Source organism: Gymnoscopelus microlampas, assembly GCF_963454915.1.
Source record: "Gymnoscopelus microlampas genome assembly, chromosome: 13".
NCBI lineage: Eukaryota > Metazoa > Chordata > Actinopteri > Myctophiformes > Myctophidae > Gymnoscopelus > Gymnoscopelus microlampas.
In genome coordinates, this window is record NC_139950.1 from 38,432,321 (window position 1) to 38,451,988 (window position 19,668).

Sequence of the window (19,668 nt, forward strand, 5' to 3'; positions counted from 1 at the left end):
ATTGTGAAATTGAGTACTATATATTTATAGCATGAATGGATATGAACACAACCAACAACAAAATGGAGGTGGTATTTTGTCATGTTCATAGGAGTGACGTGAATTCTGTTCTGAAATGGATTTGCCTTTAAACACCTAACACAGTGGATTTAGTATGCTGTAAACATGCCAGCCATTCACCACACAGGGTTCATGGTAGGGTCCTAACAAAGGTTCATTGGACATGTGTTAGTGTCTATGTTGTGGGGGAAAGCATTCCAACACTGCAGGTGCATTCTGTCCGCTGTTAATTGCTGATTGATGTCTTCAGGCCTGTAGAACACAACCAGTACATACTGTAGGTTAGTCTATAGCTGTGATCAAGGACATTTGGCAAGCAATTCTCACATTTTTCATAAACATTTACAGATACCAATTTAAAATAGGTAATAGGTAATAACATCTAAAATATAATTGCTCAGAACATAAGTAGCTCAAACCAGAACAATGTTCAAATGACAGCAAATGGGTAAAACACATGCAAAGTTTCCTAAACAATCAAATTTCTGTTTAAACCCACAACCCAATGTTAACATGTCTTTCTAAAATCTGAGGTTGTCATAAATTAGCATACAAATTGACTCAAATAATGCAAATCAAAGACATACTGTAAATGAGTGGTCACATTATCAAAACATTTACTGAAATCACCCATTTACATCTACCATGCAACATAATGGCTTCTACAATCTACCACGCATTATGAGCACAGATTCATCACTCCACATTTTAATTGTTTGATTTCCTTGCAGTTTCTTTCTTTAATCAAAGAACCTTCAAGGTCTTATCAGACCATCATCCACATGCAGACCTGCTGCTGGCTCTCTCTCTCCCTGATCTCCAGCAGTCGTTCCAGGTTGTCTCGCTCGACAGCCAGCCTCTCTGACTGCTGTCTGAATGCCAGCTGGATGGTGCTCAGTGACTTGAGGAGGTGTCTGCTCTGAACTGGGCTCAAGAACTGGGTGTGCTCAGATATAAAGTTCTGGATTTCAAACGCTATGTCCTCTAACTGGGGCCGTGCTGCCTTCAGTAGACTGGTCTCCATGTCCTGGAACAACAGAGTCAGCCAGCCCATCAAGTAGATATCAATTCAGTCGCGGATAATGGTCAAATGTTTCGACCGCAGTTTTATAGGTTCAGTGGGTTTGGATTTTGTTGCTGTCGGGAAGAAACCTTGCATCTCCACTTTAAACTTGTTAATGTTTTGTTTTTTCATTTGTAAATTAATGCTCTACTTCGTAGGGGCAAATGTATTAGCGAAAATAGTAAAATTGTGAAAATAGCAGATCTACAAGATTGCATGTCGCGAAGCAATGTGTTTTTAATTTCACTATTTCTAAAAGATTTTTCAAGTGAAAGTGGTTCATTCTGTCTATTGGTTTTATAAATATTTAACCAATTAAAAGTATTAACAAGAGCTTGTGACTAAATAATAACTACATTGGATCCAGTCGAACACAGGTTCTTTTTTCCATTTCCTGAAAAGTAACGGTTTTGAACAAACAAGGTTTCCACCCCCACAGTGATGATTTGCGTGGATTAAGACAAGATACCTTGTTCTGCTGAAGGACATGCTTCAATGTGTCTACATCATATGTGTTCATCAGGTCCAGCTCATGTGTCTCAGAGTTGTTATGGATGTAAGCAGCCAGTTTGTCAAGGTCATTCACAAATGTCTGGTAAGCAGACACCAGCTGTACCTGGAATCCCACAGAAAACAGTTGAACATTCTGCACAGACACACCAACAAGGCCACAACTATGTCAATGGACAATAAACGCTGCTGACCTGTCCTGTTTCAAACACTTGCATCAAAGCGTCTGTCCTTTCTCTAGACATTTGGCAAATGTGAGTAAAAGCTGGCCCCAGCTCTAGAAATGCAGAGGCCAAATCCTGATGTATTTGCGTGGGAACAAACTCATTAACGGAGTTTAAGAGCTGTTCAGCTCTCTCCAGATCTGTTGTTAAAACACTAGCGAGTCTAGACAGGTGAGACTCCAGTGCCTGGGAAAGAGAGTGCAGGAGATACATTTTAAAACACAAAAGTTAAAAGTACCAGTGCATACTGTATACATTATCTCAATGTTAATGGAATACCAATGCTAAGGTGGTAAAAGTTACAGTGCATTTCTGTACAGTTCCATAATTTCTCTAACCTGGGATTCCTCCATCTGTTTCTGTAATACGTCCATGTTGTTGCTCGAGAGAACCTTGGTTAAAAGGTCACTTCTGACATCATCTAAAACATCCACATGATCCTGTAGTCTCCCAACACACTCTAAATACTCCTGGATGGAGTATGGCTGTAAAAAACAGAAATTATTACAGGGGATTGATGTTATTTAGGCAGTGTTGGAAATAAGGGAGCTGGGGTGAAAAATGTAATAAGGTAAAATACCATATCATTCAAATCGTCTCCAGCCTGGCAGACATCAGAACTGGTCTGAGCAGGCAGCTTCTGACTGATTGAAGTGGTTTGAGCAGACAGCTCCTGACTGATGTTGATGTCAGATTCATCTTCTGCTGACCCCTCCATTGTCTCCTCCTCTGAGCTCTCTTCCTTGATGCTCTCCAGGGTACGGTGTCTGTCTCCAAGACCACCCTGCCCAAGAACGCTGCTCAGGGTCTCCATCACTCCCTGGAGCACTGAAGGGTCTTGACTTGATGAAACGCTCCGAAGAACTTGCAGCAGCTGGGACTGAATGCTTCCAATGTCACACTGCTGTGGGTCTTCATGGATATTCACTTCCTTGTTCGTCCGATTGTGGTTTCCTGTTTCTTTTTGGTCTGAAATAAGGGTAGAGAGAGGAACTGGGCTACTGATATCCACGGGTCCATGGGCTGTGTCTCTCTTGTCCAAACCATCTCTCTCTGAGGACAGTGGAATATTGGGTATAGTTACAACAGCTTCGACATGTTTAGTTTCCATGGATTGCATTTCATCAACATTAGCCTCCTCTTTGCAAATCTTCTGCTGCTGTTCTAGGCCAGACCTTGCAGCATTACAAATCATTGATGGAGATGAAGAGTCAGAGTCAGATGTAATGGGAAAATCTGATTGAACTTGAGTCACTTCCTGGGGGTCCTCAATTAAAGCACACATATCTAATCCATTTCCTCTCAGAATATCTGATCCCAAGCCTGTTTCCGCTATGTTAGCTGGATACCCCGAGTTCATGTCTCTTGTTGAGGGTGAGTCTCTACTAACAACAACTGCATCATGTTTGCTATTACTTGCCTCTACTGGTTGCATGTCTGTGAAGACAGGAGTCTGGTCGTGACCACTGCCAACTGAGAAAATGTCCACACGTTGCACCTCTGGGGAAAGCTTACTGCCAACTGCATGGCTTGAATCAACCTCATGTGCAGCATCATCATTTGAATCTGACAGACTGTTATTAATCACTACTAGCTCAGTAACACCAATGGGATCAGGATTTAAATGTTCTGCATATTTGATATCATAGCTGCCATGGTTGATTGTTCCTGTTTGCATATTGGCTGCACTGGAAATAGTTGGTGTTTGAGAGCACTGATTCAACTTCTGACTGTTTGATCTCTCAACATTTTGAGAGAATGTGGGTTCAGTTTCAAAACTGAAATCCCCTGCTGGTTGAAATGCTGTTCGATGAGGTAATGTCATTTCACTGCTAGATTCTGTGATCCTTTCCACAACGTCACTAGTAGATTCAGATGCTGGGATGATGCCATTTTCAAACAAATCCCTTGGTGATGAGTAATCTATTCTCTGGGCTGGCTCATTGACTAAAGAGGACACAGCAGCAATTAGCACATTCTCTACTCTACTTTCTTCAGACATAACATCACTATATGATGAGGACACGCCTGAGTCACTATGAACCGGACTAACCGTCTGATTCCCCATTAGGGTGTGATATCCAGCTCTGAATAAAACCTCATCTAGTGGTAAATTGCGGTCAGACTGGTCCTCAGAGATGCGGCATTCAGTCTGGGTCTCTATCCGATAGGCTCCTTCAGTCACATCTGACAAGTTTGGATATAAAGCATTTTGGACGACATTTCTAGATCCACGGATGACATCTGACAGCTGACTATTGGTTAACACCTGGGTGTCACTATCTTCCCTTAGCAAAGGTGTTCTATCATTTTGACAGGTAGTAAATTCTTGTGAAACCTTATTCGGTGAGATAGGTGAGGTAATTTGCGCTTGGGAAAGGCTATGACTAATGCATGAGGGAAGCAACGTATGGAGAGAATTACTAATTTCTTCTACATTTCCTTCTGGCCTAAAACCTAAAACTTCAATTCCACTCTTATGCTCCATCATTCTCTCATCACTGTGGACATCAGCGAGATCAAGCACTACTACAGCAACCTTGTCAGACTGCCACTGTAGTACACTCTCCGCCTCATTTCTCTTAATGAATCCCAGGCTATGGTCATCAGAGATGCAAGGGGTGTTCTTGCCCTCAGGGTAAATGACGTCTCCGCAAATACGCTCTGAGTGAATTATCCTATGAGCCAATTCATCGCTAACTAATCCAGACTGCAAAGCCTCACTGACGCTAATGTTATAACCAGACATTGAGTCATACACACCGCTTAGCAGGTTCTGCTGCTCCATGACATGCAGGGCAACATAAGGGGATATAGAGCCATTTGATACACTTTGTCTGAGGATAGACATTGTGCCCTCTTCCCCCATTACATCTCTGTTTCTATTCAGCTGTAATGCAAGCAGCTCTAACACAGTTTTTCCATCAACGAGGCCCTTTTCGAGAGCCGCCTCCAGGTCATAGCGTTTCCCTGACGTGACATCCAAAATGCCTCCTTCCTCCACCTGCTCTTTTAGAAGATGAATGGCGTAGCCTCGCTCATCTTCACACTCCCACACCTCCTCAGACATGAAAGGTATCGTGGTCCTGTCATCAGCCCCCCTTGAGTCAGTGGACAATGAATCAGGACTTAAGTGTGATGGTGATTGACACTTCATCGCCAGTGTCGGACTTTTGGAGTCATGTGCATTGGGGGCTAAATCAATGTTTGTGTCACTGGCTACACTTATAGTGGAACACTCTGAGTTTGGTAGAACAGTATTTAGACCTGTTACTCCAGCATCGATATCCAGCATAATTATTTCATATTTTTTCAAGTCTGCAGTGTTTGTGCTGCTTGTGCTATCTTGAGAGAATTGTTTTACTGTAGAATCGGGCTTCATTACAGAGTCAACAACAATAGAGGATTCTTCAATGGAATCATTAATATCAAAGGCATTTCCGCCAATTACACATTGTTCAAGATCAGTAGAGTTTGTGCTATTTGTGTTATTTTGAGACAAAGTTTTCATTGTTGAATCAGGTTGTATGATGTTTGTAAAAGAGTCAACAGTCATTGCTGATTTCACAATGGCCTCTTCAATTTCAAAGCCTTTTCCATCAATTAAATATTGTTCATCAGTAGAGTTTGTGCTATTTTGAACCAAAGAGTTGACGGTAGAATCAGGATGTATGATACTGCAAGTTGAGTCAACATCTACCAAATCAAGGTTCAACACCCTGATTTTGGCATCGGGTTTTTCATCAGAGGACACCCCATTCTCTGTATTATCATTATGTGTGTTGTTACCGACAGAATCAACACCTACCAAATATTCCTCAACAGGATCTATCATTTTCGATATTGACGCTTCCTGATGGGTGTCTTCAACATCAAAGTTTTCCCCAGTAATCACATTCTGTTCAAGATCAGCAGAGTTTGTGCTGCTTGTGATATCATAGCCTGTAGATTCAGGCTGTATGGTGTTCCAAACAGAGCCAACAACCATTGACGATGTCTCAATGGAGTCTATCATCTTAAACATAGAAGATTCCTCAGCGGAATTGTCAAAGTGTATGCCATCTCCAGCAACTACATCATTCTCAAAACCAGTAGAGATTGTGCTACTTATGCTACTTTGAACCAAAGAGTTGGCTGTAGAATCAGAATGTATGATACTACAAGTTGAGTCAACATCTACCAAAGACTCGGTGTAATCGAGGTTCAACACTCTGATATTGGTACCGAGTTTTTCATCAGAGGAAGCCTCATTCTCCAAGGGAGCCAAATCATGAGAGGGGAGTGATTGCTTATTTTTCAATAATTCATCAGTTTCTTCTTTTATGTGCAACGTAACAAGATTGTCTTCATCACTTTCCAAGTGAACTTCAAACTCCAGCTGTTTTGAAATACTAACATCTGACATAACTAAAGCAGCATTTTGCTCTCTGTTTTCCATAGTGTCTGTATCTTCAATGAAAAGTTGTATCATTTTAGACACATGATTATCAAGTATCAACAGTCTTTGTCCTGTCTTTGGATCTATGTAACTATTGAGCATGAGGTAGGAGATGAATAACTGTCTCTCTTCAGTGGGTGACGGGCTGTTCATATGCCTTACCTCTTGACTATCTGTGGTATGATTACACCCAGAAATGTTAAGTTCTCTAAACATAAGCCAAGAGGAAAATTTTGAATTAAGCTGATCCACATCAGGAAACACATCAGGGAATTCTATCGTTTTCAATATCTCTACGGTATGACTGTCAATCAAACCCTTATGAATAGCAGACGTGAAATCAACTACCTCTGAGTTGTCAGGTAGATAAAATGCTGCTATCTTTTGTCGATTACTGAACAGTTTGCTGGCAAATTGCTCGGTGATGACTTCATGCTGCACTGAGGTGGATTCATGTAGGATTTCCCCAGAGTCAGGCAACAAAAGACCAATGAACTCCCTCTGTTTTCCAAGCACTATGAGCGTACTGCTACAGCTCAGCAAATCACACTGGACAGCTCCATCCACCATTAGCTTTTCTCCAGCCTGAAGGTTCACAAGGCTGCCAATTTGGTTTGGTTTACTCAGAACTGCATTTCCAGTATTTTCATCTACGCAGACTTCTGACAGGCTAAATGTACTCCCCTGACTACTGGAGTTAATCAAGTCCCTCTGGGTCTCCTGGCTTTCAAGAACCTTTATGTAGACAGAACCGGGGATCAGGCCAAGCTGAAATGCTCTCTCCAAGGTCAGTTCATCCCCTGTATAGGACATTTTCAATTCATCACTGACCTGTTGGATGTCTATCACCTTAATGATCATATGTTCAGAGGTGGCCGCTTCCCTAGCTGCTGCCAGAAGTGAGAAAGGCACAGAAGAGAAATGTGGATTTGGAATGCACTTCAATGTTGAATTATGGATAACATCTTGGTTGAGAGCATCATCCGAGCCCAGAGGGACCCGCTGCTCGGACTGAGCGAGGCAAGAGGTTATAGTCTGGGTCTCAGGTAGAACGTCTCCAGGCATCTCATCAATTAGGCTGCATTGGTCAGAAGACAAGGCTCCATCTCCAAGCTTATGAGTGTCATCACTGCTTTCAAAACCCTAAGGGAAATCATAATTTGAAGCATCATTAAAATGACTGCAAAAGAAACAACCGTGAATACAAAATGTGAAATTAAAATTCAACAGTATTTAAAAGCAAGGCAAAACTTGTACTCACCATCTGACAAGCATGTGTATGTTAACAAGGTTTTAACAGCAAGGTACATTAAAAGCTGACATGCATCTGTGAACAAAATGTACAGCTTCTTGCAAAAAAAGACGGCAAGTTAGATACATCACACAAAGAATGTTCATACGACCTAACTGTATGTAGGTGCAGTATACCTGCTGAGTGAACAGCAAGAGGTTTGTTTCGGTGATGATGACATAGACAAGCATGTTTACAGCATACACAGGCTCTTTTAAAATGTATTGGTCGAAAAGCCATTGTTTTTTTCTGTAGTTCAAAAATCCCCTGTGCTTTAGTGTTATAAATAAATTGATTGGAGTGACACACAAGACAACTGTTCACACTGTGGAGGTAGAGAGGTAGCAAGGTTAGTCATGCAACTGATTATGTTCATCTTTCCTGCTACAGTATATTTTCTACTTTAACCCATTAAGACCGGGAACGCATCTGTGTCATTTTTTGATTTCTTTGGCTATTCAAAAATAGCAGATATACAACTCTAAGCTTGTAGAGCTGCTATTTTTGGAAAAATCGTGAACCTTTGTGCAAATCTTTGAATATATATATTTAAAAAATTAAAGCGAACATACTATGTTACTCAAATCTTTGTGGGGGTCCCTGGAACTAAATATTTTGAGATGGGGCTGCAGCCAAATACAGATTGACTGATTATAGCAACATCATTTTTTTTCAAAAAAAATGTTAGGATTTAGAAGACATTTGTAGAATCAGTCTCAGGTCTTAATGGGATAAGTGACAAACAATCCACTCTGTGCTGTAGAGCCCAGCCCAGTGTCCAACCTGCTCTGCGGATGGCATCTGATCTGCACAATGCTGGGAGAGATCACTGTAGGCCTGATTCAGTGCGTTCAGTTGCTCCTGGGCTTTCTGCCGTTCTTCTTCCGTCATCCTATAATAAATGAGATAAAGCGGACGATTTTAGTCTTCTAAACGGCAACTTCGATCCATTTCTAATCCATATCCATTTGCTCTATTGTGAGGATGTGAGAAATGTAAATGACACTTCCCAATGCGTTCAGTGTCTCACAAGTTTGCTCACAACATTATCTCATATTTGTTGTAGGACTAATACTCTATTAGCAGCCATAAACCTGAGCAGTCTGCGCTGACATGTTTACCTCAGTGACATCACTGGGGTAAAACTGGAACTAGGGGAGTCAAGTACACAATTGTTCCTTACTTAGATTAACTTTTTGATTTCAAATATGATGTACTGTATGTATGGTCCTGTTAACAACATAAATTAATGTGAAAACTACCACCCTTCCTTTAGTTTTTTTTTAGCTGCTACTCTCGGCGGTCGTGACAATGTGCTTGTTTGTTGTGTGAACTAATGGCGGCCGTGCAAGGCCGATGGTTGAAATGGTGGATATAAACGGAAAGTAGAATTTCCCCTGTAAACATGGATTGTATCGTCAATATTGTTTTATTGACCGAAGCTGATAACTGTCTACTAGGGGGGAAAGAATGATGGTACAGCAGCTGTGTGCATTCCTCTGGCAGCGTCTACAGTCTCATTGAAATACATGAAAACAACTGACGCACGCATGCATGCAGTATCATTTATCAAAACTATGAATTATTAAAACAGCTGCTGGCTTCACAACTGCTTTTATAGAGTAATGTATGATGGAAGGAGTATGACTACTCCAACGGTGAGAGCTATTTATAGGAATTAAGCCTGATTCATACTTAGGAAAGTAACCATCATGCGACGGAGCATAAATTAGGCATTACCTTGTGTAAAATAATTGAGTGCATTTGGTAGTGTGATACACTACTCTCTACACTGTTTGCTTTCTTTGCATGGTACTGTATATGTGGAGACTGCTAATGCAGTCCAAAATGGTCCTCAAGAAACAGTCAGATAATATAGTGTAGTGTTACAGGGGTGCCTGCTGATTACCAATGGAATTTGGTTTCTTTTTTTTGGATGAATTAAGAAAATAAGCTCTGTGGCAAACAAAGGCTTACAGCCTTCACACGTTGTGTTCAACTAAATAATCTACACAAATCACAGACTATGATAACCATCAACAATGAACTGAAACGCCAGGCAACAGTATGATAATGTCCCTTTAAAAATGATGACTTGACTCACTTGTCACTGTGTTTAGTCAGCATCATCTGTGTGGCCCTCAATGCTTCTGCAATTTGTTCCTTCTTAGTGACCACCTCCTCCATTGAAACCTAGAATATCAATATCAAAGTAAAGTTAATGTTGAAATATAGACAGACATCTTATATCCTCAGTACCTTTGTAATATCAAACTCACAATCGTGTCCGTATGTGATTAATAACCTGAACGATATTTAAAAAAGCAAGCTGATAATGAACTACAGTTATTCATTCATTAGATTTACTGTAATTGTTTGTGACCAGACGCAAGCTAATCAGGATCATTTCGGGGATTTCTGACCAAAAGTAAGCTGATAAGGGTCAATTCAGGGATTTGTAAACAAACATGAGCTTATCCATGACCATTTCAGGGATTTGTAAATGAAAGTATTCCTTAATCTTCTCTGGGAGGTTGATATTATTGTGCCATTTGTGAGATTGGCTTAACTTAATGTGAACATTCTCCTAATGTCTCCCCTTGTTCCTAGTCAAGTGGTGGCCACTCTTAAAACCTCTTCCGCATGAACCCCATAGTTACATTTTGGAATGACGATGGGATAAAACTTTTTTTTTAAATTATTTTCATGAGTTACTACATAATCACTATATACTCTTTACACCAAATCACAAAGCAGTGTTAACGTGTTGTGTCACAGTGCATCAGAATGTTCGCCCCCAGAATAGGGACGCTAGTGTAAGCTGGGACACATAACTTGGAGCATTTTTTCTAAAAGTGGGGTCCCCCAGGGGTCCTTGGGGGGGTGTACCAGGGAGTACCCAGCTAAATTAGTTACTAAATTAGCGTCACAATAATTTTAACCACTTTGACCATTTTGTTATACTTTGGCTATTCAAAAATAGCAGATATACAAGCTCAGCGCGGCACCGAGCGAGTGCCACACTATGAGCTTGTAGATCTGCTATTTTTGAAAAATCGTGAAAGTTTGAGGAAATCTTTTGCAAATCTTTGAATATATATGTATTCTAAAAGCGAACAAATCTTTGCTTCTGGAGGTCACTGTCACAAAATATGAGATGGGGTCCTCAGCCAAATATGTATCATTTTGGGGGTTCTTTACAAGAAAAGGTTTGAGAACCACTGACTTGGAGAACTACCAGATCAGTCCCAGCATGCTCTGGGGCTCAGTTGGTATAGGGGTGGGGGTTGTAGGCTGGCGGCTGGCATAGATATAACTCTATTAAATATTAAAAGGTGCTGTAGTGGTGATTTCTGTTTTTTTGTTAAAACAAAACTTTTTTTTGTTAAAAGGTTAGAGCTCTATATTCTGATAGTACTTATTTCTATAGAGTGTTTGTTCAGTAACAGGGGTCTCCCCATCTCTCCAGCTAAACAGAAAATACATTCAGGTTCAAAATTTCAGGTGGGTTGCCAATTTTTATCCTAATCAGGAAAGAGAACCAATTTATCAGCTTCAATTTTATAGTGTTCCAGTTTTGTCTGCTCGTTGTTTTGTTTCATCACTTTCAATTTCACTTGTTTATCCTGTATACTGTATGTGTTTTCTCTCCTGATTGAATAAAATTGGTTACCCTGTCCTCAAAACGTATTTTCTGTTTACTAAAGATTTGGAGAGATGGGTAGCCACATGTTACTGAACAAGCAGGGCATAGCAATGGCAGCCATTTTGTGGTGTCACAGATAGAATTTGAAAAATATTTCCCATAAAGATTTCCAAAAATATTTATATAAATTATTTTAAGTCTGGAACCAAGCCATCCAGGCTCCTGGTGAATCAATATTTGATTCTGTGTCAATTTATTTTTTTATTTATATTTAATTATATTATATACTATATTGAATAAATACCAGTTCATGATTCACCAGGAGCCTAGGTGGCTTGGTTCCAGGCTTAAGATAATTTATATAAATATTTTCAGGAATCTCTATGGGAAGAATGAATGGGTTTTCTATCTGTGGCACCACAACATGGCCACCCCTGCTATGCCCTATTACAGTATTACTATCTAACTAACTAACTACTAACTAACTTCATGGCCCAAACTTTAGATTCACCACGTCAAACATATGTAGGCCTATCAATAGCTGAATTAAGAGCTATCAATGTTGATGCAAAGCATCAATTCCTTTTCTAAAAAGAGTTTGATTACTCAGAACTTAATTTGACAAAAGCATAAACATTTAGACGGTGTAGTATCCAAAATATTTGTTAAATATCAGCAATCGATACATATTTTTGCACCTCTGATTGTATAGATTATACTGTACAGTACTGTATATCCTACAAAATGTCCTTATAAAACCAAGTTCTATGACTGGTCACATTTGTCCAACAAATGATAATATAACCATTTCTGACAAAGACTAGTATTATAAGTCAGACAATAATATGGTGCACTTGTGTTATATAAAATTAATTATGCATGTACAGTATTGACAGACTTTCATTATTTGGGGGTAAACGTTTGTGCTACCCCTATAAGTGTTCTGAGAGCATAGTGTGATAACATTCAAAATAATAACATAATGATAGATTGAAAAGTGTGAAAAGTCCTTAAATATTTCAACAACCAACGGTGTGCTTGATGTAACTTGCTGTAATAAGCATACTTTGTAATGGGTGTGTGCTTGTGCAACTGGGAAGTATATCATTAACACATTAATGAATTAATGTATGATAAACTGGCCAAATAAATCCAATATTCATAGCCAAGGGATTCCACAATGATGTCTCTTTTGTGAGATCAATAAGTAATAAGGTAAGGTAGACAGAATTGTTTTTTTTATTAGAAATCATATACACACATGGTAAAGGTAGAAATGTTATTTTGTTTTAAAATATATATATTATAAGAAATATTAGGCAATAAAGTATTGTACAGGCTTCTGTTATGGTCAAACAGCATGAAACAAACAAAAGGCCACAGCCACAAGGTGTTTACCTGAGGCTTATTAGAAGCTTCTGTGTTGGCGTTACCATCTTTGAGACCTTTGCCATCACTGTTCTGATTCTGTTTCACATTGGACATCCAATGCAACAGCTTGCTAACTTTATCACCATGTTCTTTCTTCTCCTCATCAACAGATCTCTAGAATTTGAACAGAAGGATTTTCAAAAGGAATGTTATCTTATTCTATGCATATTTAACACAGGGCATTGAAATAACAGTTAAAGTAAAGTCATTCTCAGTTGACATTTGGACCCCTTCAGGAATTAACCAAATTCAAGATGCAGAAACTCAAGTTTTTCATCAGAAATAAAATGTTATAATAAGTTCATTTCTATTTTAATCATGGTAATGTAAGTGTGATGACACAGACACAAATGTTTTAAAAGAAATATTGAAGAAAAAACAAACAAAACATTGAATAACATTCCCTTATTTAGAGTAAATAATTGTCCAACAATATTTTGTCTTTTAGTATCCACTTTTTACATCAAAACTTTACTTAACATAATGTGTTTGTTGTCTGATGTACAGTACCACAACACATCACAGCACATATTGCAGTGTTTTGTATTACCGTAGAATCTCAAAAGCTGAAACTGCATAAAAAAGAAAATAAACCATTAAAACATGTTTTGTTGATGAATACGCTCTTTACTTATTCAATGTGTTGGAGAGATTTATAGGTGATGATACGTCCAAATATACTGGTATGATGACATGGCTCCAACACCATGAGGCTTTGTGGCCTCCAGTAACCTTAATCCAGTGTGGCAATCATAGACGCTTCTTTCAAGTGCTTCTTTGAATGAGATTCTTCTCTTGGTCTTTGGACAAGAAAGGCTTTTGGCGTAGGATGTCTCATCTTTTAGTAATAACGAGGCAGTAACTTTATCAACAAGACTGCTCTGAATAACTTCCTCGGGTGAGATTTTGTCTTGAGTCTCGGGGTTTATCAATCCTCCAGTCAGCAGCTGGAATTCAAGGCATCGGAGAGCAAGATCTTTAGGGAAGAGATTTTCCTGCATGGCCTGAGTGACAGACACTGTCTTGGCAGTCTGTGGATGAACAATGCCGTCATATGCCTTCTCAAACTGTTGGAGCTGCTTAGCAAATGCCTCATCCACCAGACCTCTTCTTAGAGCCTCTGAGATCACGACTTTCTGCCCAGAAGCGGGCTCACAGATGCCTCCAGTGCATGCCTGGGCCTCCAGAAGCCTTAGGGCAGTATTTCTGTCGATGAAGTTCTGTTGAAAAGCTTGAAGAACGGACAGGCGTTTCTTCTGGGTGACATCCCAGAGACCTGCAACAGGGCTGTTGGCATCCTCAACTACAACCATTCTCGAAAGTATGAGGTCTGCAAGCTCATAGATACTGAGGAACCCATTACGGTAACTCAGAAGTTCAAAAGTTTCAAGAAACCTTTGACTTAAAGCAGCCTCTATACAAAGCTGCTTTCCGGTTTTGAGCTCAACAATCACACTAAGCGAGCTCCCTTTAACATCAACAATGGACTTCTCCTGCCAGTTACTGTCCTGTTGAGATAGAAATAGATAGGTGCTCATGTCAATGCGTTTCCCTTTATATGCTTCGTAAGCTGACATTTCCACGCCACATATGCTGCTGATGACAGACAGTCTATGAGAACTTCTGGGAGAGATGCTGGATAGATGCTTGTCACCAAAAGGGAAAAGATAGACACCACCATCAGTGTCATAAAGACATGTCTTCAACAACTCACTGTAATATGCTTTCTGTCTGATGTCCGGATTGTGAAACCCTTTGGGGTTGCCGACTGGATCGTAGAGACTCTGTAGACTGATGTCATTGAAAAGATTCTGCTCGACGGCAGTGCCAAGTGGTACTCGAACACCAACCTCGGGGTCGATGAATCCTCCAGTGGCTATCTGGGCCTCTAAGATCTTCCTCCCTGTGTGTCTATCAAGAATCCTTTCCTCCATGGCCTGAAAAACAGACAGTGTTTTGTTGCCATGGATATAGCCAGTGACTGCTTTCTCTGAATCCATTAGTCTGTCTTTCAGATCTGCGTCCAGAAGGCCCACATCCAGAGCATCTTGGACTGAGTATGTTTTTCCTGTGTCTGGGTCGATAATACCTCCCGTTGCAGCCTGAGCCATCAGGTACTCAATTGCATAGGTCTTTGCTAAGAGGCCTTTCTCTGCAGCTTCTAAGAAGGACATCTTAGTCTTGCTCGACTCCACGTACACTCCAGCAATAGCGGTTGGTCTGATGACAAGCTGAAGCTGACCAATATATTCTTGCAGCTCTTCCTCTGTGATAAGACCCTCTTCTAACTGGTGCAAAATGTCTTGGTCCAACAGCTTAATTTTGATTAACTTTGTAATGCTTACAGTGCGCCTGAGGCCTCGGAGCTTTAGTGAGGCCGAAGTGGAACTCTGCTTCCCCTCTCTCTCCTCTGTGCTCTCTTCCAACATACCGGCTGGTTGATATACTTTGGTAGGCATGTGTTTGGACTGAGAGGATCTTGCATTAGTGAGAACACGTGTTTCATTATGGCTTCTATCGGTTTTCTCACTTGTGATGGAATCTTCAGTTTCACTCTGGTGGTCGGTATAAGTCACGGTCTGTATGTGTCTTTGATGGATAGATGTACGTTGAGGTGCAGAGCTGTTCAGTTGTACGGCTGTTTTTTCCTTTTGAAGGCTTTGACTCTGAAAATGTTCTGTTGTTTCTTGTTTTGCTGTTCCCAGTTCTATTATTCTGTCTTTGTCCATTGTTGCTATCTGTAAAAAAGGACAATGGAACAACCATGAGATAACTCATATTATACGGGTATTGTTATGCATAATGTTAAGCAATAGCAAAGTTATTTTTTAATGGGTAATTATAGAATATTTGCCTATGTATTTATTGTATATATAAAATTGTATTTTGCTTCATGATATTGAACTTAATTCCTACCTCTGATGATTCTTTCATTTTTGGCATCTCCATTAGCTTGCACTTTGAACATTCCTTCTCCTTCTCTCTGGTTTCATTTCTTCGCTCAAGTTCATTAATCTTCCTCTGTTCGGTCTTCATTGCGACCTCTAGTTTCAAAACTTTCTCTTGAAGACATTTCACCTCTTCGACGTAGAACAGCATTTTTTCATTGAGGGATCTTGCTTCCTTTTCCTTGATTCTCAGTTTCTGCTCAGTCTCTGTCAACATTTCTTTCAGTTTTGTTGCCTCCTTTGACTTTTCATTTTGACGGTTTTCTAGATGACTGATATTTGACTTATGTTTAACTTTGTCATCTTCTAGTTGAACTATTTGAGATTTGGCTTTTAATAGGTCACGGCTGAGAGCGGTTCTCTCTTGTTGCAGTTTGTCCATTTGAATATGCAGCTGATGCAACTGCTGCTCAGCATCTATTAATTTTATTTTATCAATCTCTGGTGATGCTGAGTGCTCTTTTGATTTCTCCTCCGTGTAAAATTTAGTTCCGGATTGCAGTATGATCTTTTGCTCTATGTTCGTCTGCACCAACAGCAGCTGTCTCTCATAGGCTTTCTTCTGAAGTTCCAGTTTACTTTTCAAGTCTTCAAGCATGTGCTTGCAGTTCTCCAGTTGTTCTTCAAGCTGTTGGGATCTCAGCTGAGATACTGAATTCTCTTTTTGTTTCTGCTTGCCCTCCTCTTGGGCTTGGTTCAGCTTTTCTTTCAACACTGTGATTTCAGATCCCAATAAGACACATTTCTCTTGAGCTTTAGTCCTCTCTCTCTGTACGATTGTTATTTCTTGTTTCATCATTGATAAAGAGCTGTCAGAACTAGAAATACTCTCTTTCACTTTTATCTTGCTCTTTTGAATCTCAGCTTCCAGCTCTGTTATTCTGGACTGTTTGTTTCTTCTTTCCAGGGTCTCTTTAGCTAACTCATCTTTGAATCTGTTCTGAGAGGAAATCAATTTTTCAACTTCCAATTTCAAGTTAGCTAGCTTTTCTTCAGCTATTTTCTTGTCCCTCTGAAGAGTATTTAACTCCTGCTTCAGATTAGATACTATTTTCTCAGAGCTTGCAGTCACTCCTTTAATACTCTGCTTATAATTCTGAAGCTCGACTTCTAATGCCTTTAACTTATTGAGATAGTTTTGATTGTCAGCTGATTCTCTCTGTAGTTCTGCATTAGTTTTCTTCAGAATTATGTTCAAATCGTTAATTTGAGCTTTGTGCTCCTGGACTCTCTGGTTGGTTATATTCTTCTCAGCACACACAGAGCTAAGCTCTGCTTTCAGGGTCTTAATCTCTTTCTCATAATTTGTGAGGTTTACGTGTAGCATTTTGTTGTTCTGCTGCAGCTCAGAGGTTTTCTTTACCTCCGCATTGTAGTCCCGTAGTTTAACTTGAAGCTCATGAGAGGTCTGGGATTTCTTCAGCAGTTCCTCTTCAATAATTCTAACTTGCGATTTGGTGCCTTCCACCTGAGACTTGAAAATTTGTATCTGCTGATCCTTGCTTCCCATTTCTAAGGTTGCCTTATCGAGTTGAGCTCTCATTTTGTTCATCGTCTTCTCCATGTCAATGTTCATCTTTTCCAGCTCCTCCATCTGCATCTGCAACTGAGAGACTAATAACCCCTTTTGTTGAAGCTCTGTATCAAGATTTTTACATTTGTATTGAGTGTCTTGGTCAGATGTGGTCTTGACAGTGATCTCCTCTTTAACCTTTTTAAGTTGTTGTTTCCAGCTCTCTATTTCACCATTTAAAGATTTTACCTTTTGTTCAGAGAATGATTTGTCCATCTTCAGTGACTCAGTATTTACCCGAAGTGCCCTGATATCGTTGTCCAATAACACATTTGCGCTTGTCAGTTCATTACATTTGAACTTCAACTGATCTATTTCTGACAGTTTGGAGGACAACTCTTCCTCTACGCTGCTCATCCTGTGATTGTTCTTCTGTTCTATGGAACTCTTCTTCTGTAGCGTTTCACGGCTGATCTTGAGCTGCTCTTTAAGACCTTCAACCTCTGTGTTTTGGAAAGCAGTTTTCTGCTCCAATGAAGTCTTGTCCCTCTGGAGAGATTTTATCTGCTCTTGAAACAGGTCGATGGAGTTCTTCAGGTCTGATGTTCCTTGTCGGAGATTTTCTGATGTTTGTCTCACGTTGTTCTTTTCTGTCTCCACATCCATCTGAAGTTCCTTCAGTCTATTATTGCTGTCATCCAACAGTTCATTTAAATTCTGCACTTTCTCCTCAGCCACGTTTTTATGAACAAGCACAGAGTTCAGCTCTGACTTCAGTGCCTTGATCTCCATTTCAGCTCTTTCCTTCAGCATGGTTAGTTCTTCTATTTTGTGCTTCAGGTCATCTCCTTCAGTGTCGACTCGACTCAGCTGTACGTGGGAGTTTTCTTGAACTGCAGTTGACTGTGATTCACTGTGGACTATCTTTAGGTCAGATGACTGGAACTGCTGGGTCACATGTATCTCCACAGAGTGATCTTGGTTTCGCAACTGTGCCTCAGTACCTTCCTTCACCTTGAGTTTGTTCTTAGGTCTTTGATTGTCCTTCTCAGTCTCTTGGACATAGCTATCGTTCCTCTTCAAGTGGTCCTCTAGTTTCCTCAGTTCCATGGTGCTCTCCTCTATGTTTTTCTTTAATAGCTGGACATCCTCCTCCAAGGAGGACCGCTTCACCTCCAACTGCTCAATCAACTGTTGTGCACCACTTAACTCCTGCTCAATAGCAGCTTTGTCTTCCACTGCTAACTCTAGTTCAGTGAGATATTGATGAGCCTCGTGTTCAAGGTTTGACTTTTGAATGATTAAATCATCATTGGTCATCTTTTGTGTTTGTACTTCTCCTTCCAGCTTGCCCAGCTGTGCTTGTCTTTCAGCCAGTGTAGCCTCTAGCTCTTGCACTCGGAACTGAAGCTGGCTAATCTCTTTTTCTCCAGCAACCTTTTGCAGCTGCATGGTCTCTGTCCATGTCACATATTCAGCTTTTTCAAAAGCCTTTCTGTTCTATAATGCAAAACAATGAGTTAACCACTTTCATGTTTAAAAGAAAGAATGAAAATGTGAGGAAAATATATATATATTTTTTAGCATATCTTTGTCCTTACCACAAAGTGTTGCAGCACTGTTAATGAGTCTCTCCAGGAATTTGTGATTTTACGACTGCAAGGTTTTGTCTTTTAAGTGTGTGTGTAATTACATTGCTGTTGTGTGTGTGTGTGTGTGTGTGTGTGTGTGTGTGTGTGTGTGTGTGTGTGTGTGTGTGTGTGTGTACAGTATTTTTTATATATATATATATATATATATATATATATATATATATATATATATATATGTATTCAACAGCGATGTAATTACAGCGATGTAATTATCTATTATTATATGTGTTGTGTGTGTGTCTACTGTCTCAATAATGCTAATTACATGTAAAGGTGATAATGTAAACTATATGAAAAGGGTTATTAGTATTACTACAATATATAAATAGTGGTGTATGGTTGCTATAATCACAACAAAAACACAATCCTGGAGAGACTATAAAAATGTTCCCACAGAAATGTCATGTAGTGTCATCAGTGTATGATACCATCAGCCAGTATCAAGAGCTTGATCTTCCCTAGAAAAAGCACCTTCACCAGCAACAACTCTGTATGCACACGGCATACAGAACTTCATGACTTTGCTTCATCCAAGCAAAGAAGCAAATATCATCATTCATGCTGAATAGAAAGGGAAAATATAACCCAAGTAGCACTGATGGTCTTAAAGAGGCTTCAAGTGCCCATCAAGTAAACAAGGATTATTCATGCATATATATGAAGAACTCATTTGTTTGCATTGTCTTAATTGATAATTCAGTGATTTTAAAGGCTTTTAAACCAGTAAAGTATCTCCCTTTATCAGCTTTGTTACAAGATCTGGGCAAACATGTTTGTCTAGATCAGGGGTCTTCAACAGGCGGACCGCGGGACACCTCTCTGCGGACCCTGGGAAATTTATAATTAAAAAAAAAAAATATATATATATATATATATATATATATATATATTT

General features: G+C 39.7%; 2 protein-coding genes across 20 annotated transcripts in view; both read right to left on the bottom strand.

Moving 5' to 3' along the window:
- dst (dystonin) overlaps positions 1 to 19,668 on the bottom strand; it is a 146,955-nt gene that overhangs the window by 58,002 nt on the left and 69,285 nt on the right. For 18 of the 19 annotated variants that reach the window (XM_084076801.1, XM_084076800.1, XM_084076809.1 and 15 more), the window contains 3 exons: positions 12,631 to 12,777; positions 9,691 to 9,779; positions 8,370 to 8,478 (listed from right to left, as the gene is read on the bottom strand). In XM_084076801.1, the coding sequence (XP_083932927.1) occupies positions 8,370 to 8,478; positions 9,691 to 9,779; positions 12,631 to 12,777 (345 nt within the window). Of the gene's footprint in view, positions 1 to 850; positions 1,088 to 1,592; positions 1,740 to 1,827; positions 2,044 to 2,195; positions 2,343 to 2,437; positions 3,695 to 8,369; positions 8,479 to 9,690; positions 9,780 to 12,630; positions 12,778 to 19,668 lie in introns of those variants that run through there. The other variant, XM_084076799.1, reaches the window with a different exon arrangement.
- LOC311058090 (uncharacterized protein) lies at positions 3,781 to 7,360 on the bottom strand (the record flags this gene model as incomplete). Its single annotated transcript, XM_084075397.1, has 4 exons — positions 3,781 to 3,804; positions 3,911 to 4,044; positions 4,621 to 4,958; positions 5,358 to 7,360. The coding sequence occupies 4 exons, from the start codon at positions 7,358 to 7,360 to the stop codon at positions 3,781 to 3,783; spliced, it is 2,499 nt and encodes an 832-aa protein (XP_083931523.1).